General features: G+C 32.5%; 1 protein-coding gene across 1 annotated transcript in view; it reads right to left on the bottom strand.

The window, feature by feature from the left end:
* Nucleotides 1-1,752: 1,752 nt before the first annotated feature.
* The window catches only part of LOC150087822 (uncharacterized), a 316,716-nt gene continuing 309,223 nt past the window's right edge, over nt 1,753-9,245 (bottom strand). The window contains exons 24-25 of the mRNA XM_090369929.1: nt 4,103-4,151; nt 1,753-1,852 (exon numbers count right to left, since the gene is read on the bottom strand). Of these exons, the coding sequence (XP_090226055.1) occupies nt 1,773-1,852; nt 4,103-4,151 (129 nt within the window). The 3' untranslated portion in view covers nt 1,753-1,772. The remainder of the gene's footprint in view (nt 1,853-4,102; nt 4,152-9,245) is intronic.

The following is a 9,245-nucleotide window of genomic DNA, read 5'->3' as shown; positions in this document are numbered from 1 at the left end:
TGGAATGCCTTGTTATAATGCAGCCATGTTATAATGAAGTGTCATGCTTTGGTTGCCATATTTGGTGAGGTCATAATATATTACTAGTATATCCTTAGTAAAATTATGTTGGTTAAGATTATTTGGTAATTCGACTTAAGATTTTTTTTTTTTAAATTATTGTAGGCAATAGACGATTGACACACAAATGGAATGATACTGACTGCTGTTACGAGTTAGTCGCATCATTAGTTTTATTATAAAAAAGTAATCAAGAAAGCATGGTTTTTAAAAGTGAATGTTTCATTAATACTCACTGCAGCTTGACAGCATTTGAGATGAATAGTCCTCATTAAAATACTATTTGAATAGTTGAACTCTTAAGCTACAGCAAACAAACATAAATTAAAAGTATCTGATTTGGACAATTCCCTAAAGATCATTTCATTTTAAGCTCTGTTGACACTTGAATCAAGTAATTTTCAACATTTGGATATTAATACTGGAAGTGGTGATCTAATGTTACTGTACCACTAAAAGGAAGAATAATAAAGATGAAGGTATTTCAATTTTAAATCTCTCCTGCTATTTTTTTTAAAGACTCCTCCTCACCCCCTTCCCCCATTGAAAAAAGAACAATCACAGGGAAAAATTAAAAAAAACTGCAACTTTGATTTATTTTCACAGATGTACAAACTGTATTCTAGATAATCACTTTTATACAAATATATATAATACATATCCTTAACTGGTATGTACAAGAAATGCAGGCACTGTAAATTGATATCAAATTTATCATAGAGATAAAAAAATAAAAAATACATTGATCAGTATATGCATGTATTTCTGGATGTTCAGCATGAACATGCAGATCAATGCTAACACGTTATGGATGGCATACAGTGGGTTACCTACGAACCTCCGGGGTCTACCAGTGAAATGATCTAGATTTGAATATTGTGGCACAAATACTCAACGATAGTTTTAATATGTTTTGTTGGTTGTTTAAAAGGTTTTAGAGGTATATAGTGGACTCATGACAGAACATCAACATAATTTCTTACAAGTAATAACAAATGCTACATTTCAAAATTTACATAATATTTGAGAGAGAAAACAGCCAAATGTTCGAAATTATAAGATTCTAAAAAAAAAAAAAAAAAAGTTACCATAAAATATAACTTAAGGAGGAAATGAATTTCAAATAAAGCTAAATGGTTGTGTGGCATTATATATACAAATCTACATGTCTGATAGGTATTGTTATCCTAATGCTGATGTAAATAAATGCGAATCTATATACAGGCATACACAGATGTGAGTCGTGAACTAATGAAAACTTTATCACAGGTCACCATTTGTTGATAGCTGCATTTTAAAATATTATACATAAATAACAAAAAGCAATATGAATATGGCTATATGGCAAAATTTTTCAATTTTCGGTCTTTACCTAAAAAATGCCGGTAAAAAACAACATAAATTATACCTGAATCAAGAAGGAATGGTTTTAAGTTATGAAATGTCAATCAATACATCTGTTAAATTATTCTGTTTGCTTTCTTGTTCTCCTATTCTTCTTTTTTCCCCTCAGATAAGCAGAAGGTTAAAAAAAAAAAAAAAAAAAAAAAAACCTACTGCAGAAAGAGGATTAAGAAAATGTCATGCTACAGATATACCAATTAAAATTTCTATTTCTTTTAAGTCTTTTCAAAATTATATAAGACACACGTTATATTGGCACTTTGAGCAAAGTAAATTTAAGATGACAAATTCTGATTTGACATTTCTCATCATCTAGGAGTTGAACTCTGAATACGTTCTTCAGGACAGTTTTTACTTGCTTTCTTTAATAGTTTCCTTGTTTTATTCACTGTAAATAATTAAAAAATAATATTTTTAAAGGTTTCATCACAGCAATTCTCAATTACATGCATAGAGAGAATAACATGAAACAATATTCATCAGAAATAACCTGTTTCTTCAAATTCAAAATATATAATGCAGAATCATTATTCGTTTACCAGGCATAATAAAGAAACCAACCTCTTTATAGTTAATGAAGGATGAATAACAGTGCACATAGAGTATGTACTGCATGGTAAATGGATAATATAACTTCTGTGTAGCTTCAACAAAATGAAAAACCTTCTTTTAAAAGTGCAATATTTCTCTGACTTCGGTTTGTAAGCCTAACAGGTGCAGAAGAACCAAAATGTAACCAGATTGGTTTAGAAAAGAGATTATGAGAAGAGAAAAATAAAAGCTGTTTAAATAAAAAAATTCAGCCAGGTTGCTTTAAACAGAAATAAGGGGAGGGGGAGATATAGGGGAATTATGGAATGGGCTATGCAACAATAAAATTAAGTAGGGCATGGGAGTGTCAGAAAACAACAGTGAAGTGTCATTCTGTATTTCTCATCTGTACAGATGTGTTGTTTTATATTTTTGAAAATTAGAACCAATATATACAAGAAAATTGATTATGATATTACTTCCTGCAAGACAATTTTAATTTTCTGTTCTTGTTTTAAAAATTGCAAAATTAAGTTACAAACATAGATAAATTTCTTTTGTAGGTAAGTGCATATATAGTACCATACATACAAATGGTGCATTTCTTTTAATAAATTTTTTGAATTAATTTCTCTTTAAATTAATTATATATACATACATACCTGTACTGTATGTGTACACACACACACACAAAATTGTGTATTTCTTGCGAATAACAATTAGCATGGGTAATCGAGGTTCCTCTGTGGTTCCATTTCACTTGTTGACAAAATAGTGGGTGATAAAATAACTTTAAGTGCAAATTTCAATTGAGTGCATTAAAATCTATCAAAATCATCTATTTTAATTTTAAGGCAAAACAAAATTACACTGTACAACTTGTTAAATTAGTTGTACAGTGTAATTTTAAATAAATAAATAAAGTTCTGTTCATACTCTGGAATGGCTAAGTAAGCTAAAAGAGTTTACCATTAAGCATTTTCTGGAAAGAATACAACCGATAATGCAGCAAGTCAAGCATATAACGAGATTTTCCATCAGGCAGACAGGTTGCAAGTAACAACTAGTTTTGTCAATTAGCAATAACAAAATTTTGTCAAGATTTTGCAATGGAAAAATTACAAAATTTTTCCATGTCAAGATTTTGCAATGGAGCAGTGAAAAATATAAAAAAAATTTATTTTAGACAGAAAATCTGCAACAGAAATGTATGAAATGCTTAATGTTAAATGAATGAAGGGAGACATGAAGATGTTTGCAATAATCCAAGAAGTAGGCATCTGTCAACCTCTAAAAATGGGGACAGAGTTTCACAGGTTCAAGAAATTGTGACAAGAGATTGTCGTTTGACCCTCAGAATGATGGCTGATGAATTGGATAAGAATAAGGAGAAAATATGCCAAATTCTGCACGAAGATTAAGGAAAAGGGAAGTTCTGTGCAAAATTTGTGCTATACAGCCTCACTGATGAGCAGAATCAACAAAGAGTGTCACCATGTGAAGACTTCTCAGGACAATCTTTATTTCTTTGACTGTATTGTCAGTGGAGACGTGAGTTGGATGTTTCAGTATGAGCTAGAGATGAAGTGCATCAAAGCATGGAGTGCTGTTTAAAATCTTCAAGGCCCAAAAAGTTTCATTTACAGAAGTCAAGGATCAAGATGATGCTGATCATGCTTTTTCAACAGGGTGCATTCACAATGAATTTGTACCTGAAGGGGAAAGAGTCAATGCTGCATTCTGTGTACAGGTGCTTCAAAGACTATTGAGATGTTGAGGGCATAAATAAAAAAATAACCACTGAACTGAACATCATCTCTTTGGACACCTTCACTGACTTTTTTCTAAAAAAATAATTATTACACCAATAAAAATAAAACCATTACTGAGCTCGTTCACTTTGTGTTCTTTTTATTGCACCAATCTGATAAATGTATTGCCACATCTCGTATATTGTAATCAATGAGAAAACCTAATGAAATCATGATTAATAGTTGTTGCATGGCAAATTACAATAGATTCCAAACCTTTTGGTGATAAAACCAACTAAATTAAAAAACAAATATTAAAATAAAGTACAAATTATTTAAAGAAGTAATATACATACATTGTTTGGTTATAGCCCTTTCCATAGTGTCCTTTTTACTTTCAGCTGCCTACATTTATAAAATAGGAAAAAAAAAAAAAAAATCAGTAGAATGACAATAGTAGTTTCACAGAATATTTTAATTTTTTTTCCAAGCATGTATGCACACACGCACGCATGCATGCACACACAAGAAATTATAAGAATAGTAAGGATCATAAGCAGTGGTATAGGGGTAAATACTGAGTGATTACAGGATTACAGTTTCTTTCATGGTTCACAGTAATGTTTTTATAACTGGGATGCAAAGAGGAGAATACAGCAATACCCCACATAGCACTGATAATTGGTACCGAAACTGTTCCGTGTTATGTGAAACTGTGCTGATTGAGGTATAATTATAATGGGTTTTAATTGAATGCATACCAGAAAAACAGTCTATAAACAAATTATAATAAATCTATAAACAATTTGGCTTGATAGCCAATTAAAAGAATTTGAAATAAAAAAATATTGCAAAAATTTTATTTCATGAGAGATGAGAAAAAAGCTTTATTGTTTATTTAGGTATTTCAATAATAGTCTGGTGACGTCATCTCTTCTTTTTCTTGGTGTACAAGTCTTTGTGGCATCGAATCCCATCTTGTAAAATTTTTCGTATCTTGATGCTACGTTCAACATCCGGATCTCCATTCATAATCACCTCGCAGGCCATGTCAACTCCCCAAAAAACTTTCTTTCTCCAATTCTTCTGTTCAAAATTCTTTCGGAGCCACTTCAGAATTGTTTTCCTCTTCTTCATATGTAGTTTGTTCATCAAGTTCAAGGAGAGTTGCATCATCTAAGTCATTTGCACGTGAGTCAGTGCAGTAACGTACATTGGCAGTGTAAAAGTTTCGAATCCCGAGTATTTTCCAATCTTCACAGTGTCTTCAGCAATTGTCTGAATTTGCGATTCAAAACCAGTGAAATCATTTGCCAAAATGGGCAAAACATGCTGTCAAACAGAATGTATGTTGTTGTTGGCAGTGATTTCTAGCCAAGATGCAAATATATTTTCGATCGTATTTAAAGGGGTAAAAAATAACTATGGCCAGTAAAGCACAAAAATAAGAGCATCTCTGAAAGTGTTCTTGCAGGGTTGTCTTCATATTCTAGCAGATTTCCAGCGAAGTGCTCTATTGCATAAAAGCTGTCTGCTCTAAGATGTACAATTTGTCAATAGAAGTGAATTAGACAGTTGCACAGAGGCTAAGTTCAAGGAAAAAAAAAACAAGTTTAAAAAAAAATTTAATGAAAAGAATAAAAATAAAATAAAGGTTTCACTATTGAAATTCCCATGTACACACACGCACACACACCACACACACATATATATATATATATATATATATATATATATGGAGGGAAATTGCTTAATTCATTTTACAGCATGCTTGTATCTGAAGTGAGTATTGCCTAATTCATTTTGTTACATTTGTGAGAATTTATTAATACAGTATATCAAGTGGTCGACCGGGCTAGCCAGGTGGGTAAAGTGCTTGCCTGGCAACCCAAAGGTCGCGGGTTCAAATCCTGCCTCGGGCTTGGATCAGAGTAAAAATGCAAAATTTGGGAGGTGTATTATGGCCACAGAAGTCGATGTGCCAACAACTACCAAAAAAAAAAAAAATCAAATCTTTTATTTACTGCAAAAACATTATTTTATTCAAATTCCTTTTTAATTTGCAACATGGGATCAAAGTGGCACACTCCACAGTTCTGATAACGTTTTTTTTAGTTTAAATGCAAGCCCATCACACAAGGTCAATGAGACTTCCCCCAGACAATATTTCACCAATTTTTGTTCTTCACTTAACTCCATACACACAGATGAAACTACAAATAGCTGTTTGGAAAATAATTTCTTTGATTTCTCCACTGAAATCTATATTAATTGTAGCACAATTATGAAAAATTCAGAAATTAAGTTAAACCTAATTATATAAACCATGGAATCTGTTATGCGCAATTATTAACAGCAGGCTGGCTTTATTGATGTGTGCTTTCCTCAAACTGGTATACCACCATCTGGCTTAATGACAGTGAAGATTATCTGGAATCAAACTGTTGACATGTGCACTTCATGTTTAATGTAGCTGTGCTGCTCCTGTTATTGACAAGCTGTCAATAACAGAAGCATCCAATTGCACACATTCATTGAGGCAATATCTTCCGATTTGTATTTCACTCACTGACAGGTCTCAAGAGACTTTTAATTTCAGAAATTAATTAAAAGTATATGTTTTTAATATAAAAAATTATTTTTTGCAGCTATGTTCAGAAAACATTGAAAATAAAGGTGGCATGAAAAATGTGACCAATTTTGAATTTTTTTTGGCTGATTATTCAAATTGAAGTGCACAGAGTCACTTCGATCCTAGTGCACACAGGGGAAGAGCAATCCACTATACTGCCAGTGAAGTTTTGCAAAAAACTTTTCAATATTTTGTTGCAGTTCTTGTAATGTTTGAGTACATATTTTGTTTTAAATAACCCAGAGGTGTTAAAAAAAAAAAAAAAAAAAAACCACGAGGCTAAGCATCTGTGATTTGTCTATGATCTTCACAGAGTATAACGTAATCACCACAGATTATTTCCAACATTCTTACTGTGTTTGAAACATGTGCACAGCTTTCTGATTTTTCTAGAAACAACAGTTTTGTTCATCAATTTCTACCAAAGAAATCAGCTATGTTATTAATTATTGTAGAGGTTAAATTTAAAGACGTTAATGAAAGCACATGGTATTTTCTTCAGAATTTTTTTTTAAAGATTTGTAATTTTATATTTAATTATGAATATATCAGCAAAAGAAAAACAGAACTTTCACTATTTAAACTTATGGAAATAATCTCAAAACACTTGGATTCAGGGACAGTTCCTATGGATTGGAGAAGTACAAATATATCCTCAATTCATAAAGGGGATCAAAAGGCAACATGAGTAATTATAGACCTGTTAGCTTAATGTTTGTTTCAGGTAAAATAATGGAATCAATGGTTAAACAAGTAATGCAGCACCATTTGGACAGCTTATTTTTTCTGGCAGAATAACAATTATTAATTTTTTCAACTACTAATCATCCCAGTTTTCCTAATATTTCCTTAAACTTCCTTCTGCTTCAAATGCAGTACTTGTACACGTGTGCTCTGATAGTCCATATTACAGATATCCTAATTTGGAATCTCCTCTGGATTAAAATCTCTCCACTCCACATTCTGCCAAATTCATCACTTGCCTTTATCATACTTTCAGATCCACTAATCACTATTGACATCTTTGCCTTACTTTCTTTGAAAGTTGACTTTCACCAATCTAAATTTCTTAAAAGTGAGGTAATTTTTCTTAGTGATTTTAATGGGGTTTTTTGCACAACTACAGTTGGCTTTTCAGTTTTCTAGTTGCACAGACCCAGCAGGACAAGGTGTTGAGGCTTTTGCAATCATTAATAACCTCACTGACTTTGTTCATTTACCTACCAGAATCAATGGTTAAACAAGTAATGCAGCAGGACAATCCTAACTACTCATCCACCACTTTTGATCTTTTTCTCACAAACAATCCTTCAAAGTATGTGGTAAATGCCAGTGGTCCTCTAGGCACCTGAGATCACAACTAGTGATGGTTTCTACTTCAATGGAGCCTCCCTCTCACAGCCATTCTCAGCCTTGCTTTGTATAGCATTATGAGAATGAAAAATGGGATGATTTGCGAGATTTCTATTCTTTCCATTGGTTGGATTTCAGTTTTAAATCTTCCACCTTAAACCCTTGTCCTTCATCAAAACCTCGGTTTTCCAATAAATGTGCTAAGGCTATCGAAGATAAGAATTTTGCATTTAAATATCCAGCTTCATTTTCTGTCAACACTAAACTTTGCAATAATTTTATAACAGGCTAAGGGTAGAAAACTTGCTTCTTTTCCATTTGACAGTCCAGCATTCTGGTCTCTTGCCAAAGCTATTGGCTATAACTTCTAATCATCTATATTCTGACCTCTGTTAAAATCCAATTATTGAATTGCATCCTCAGTTAAATATAAAGCTGACTTGCTAGGATCCTACTTTTTATTATGTTGCATTGGAGGAATTTGAAAAGGCTGTTTTTGTTAAAAAGGGAAAGCTTTCTCTTTGGATAGTTATTGGTTGATACTGCTGAACCCTACTGTTACTTACTTTCTTTCTTTTTTTTTTTTTTTTTCAAACTTGAACAAGAGCATGTGTTTTTTTGTTTTTTTTTGCGAACATTGGCTGAGATAGTTAGTGTAGGATAGCACACTCATGCAGGTTTGAAGGAAGTTTTTTCATTTATGCATTTATTTATTTATTTTTGCTGGCTCGCAGGTTTGGGCAGCCTGGGAGCAGAATGTGTTGGCACCCACTGGACTAGCACTTCTGCTGGTGGTGCAGGATTTTTGTGCGGTTAGCATAGACAAAATCAAAATAATACCTACACATATTAACATATGTGTAGTATGTTAATATTCTTGCATGTAGTATGTTAATATTATTAATATAAATAATATTCTTGTGGAATTTAATTAAAGACAACTACTGTCAAGGGTAAAGAGAGAGGCTTTTGCTCATGTAAGGGTGACTACAGTTGTTTCAGATAGTATTTAAATTCTGCACAGTGGGACCAACTGATGATGTTACCAACAGAAAATTCTAAATGAGAATCATTCGGGGAAATTATGAGCTGATGGCATTTAACATCTCTAACGATATTCTTGCTTTTAACAAGGAACAATTTTGAGGCCTGCTTTGCAGAGGATCTGCATCACTACAGTATACACAGGTGGAGATAGACAAAAGTCTGGGAGCCACATTAGACATCATTTCATACATATATACATAGGATTCTACTTTTCTTCTAACACTTGTACTGATGTTCTAGGTAAACCTTCTCCTACCATACCCTGTATACTGCCCGTGGTCTTCTAACATAAGGATGTTAGAAGAATCCTAAACAATCTTGATGCCAAGAAAACTCCATGTTCTTAATCTGGATATTATCGGTGATTCTAAATGCACTAAGAATCTACAAGTGAAAAACCCACTGGGTGGCTGTGATCAGTGTACTAATGTGGAATTTAATTAAAGACAACTACTGTCAAGGGTAAA

Source organism: Mastigoproctus giganteus, chromosome 3 (assembly GCF_048544385.1).
Source record: "Mastigoproctus giganteus isolate SK-2022 chromosome 3, ASM4854438v1, whole genome shotgun sequence".
NCBI lineage: Eukaryota > Metazoa > Arthropoda > Arachnida > Uropygi > Thelyphonidae > Mastigoproctus > Mastigoproctus giganteus.
This window is presented reverse-complemented; position numbering and strand designations above follow the sequence as displayed.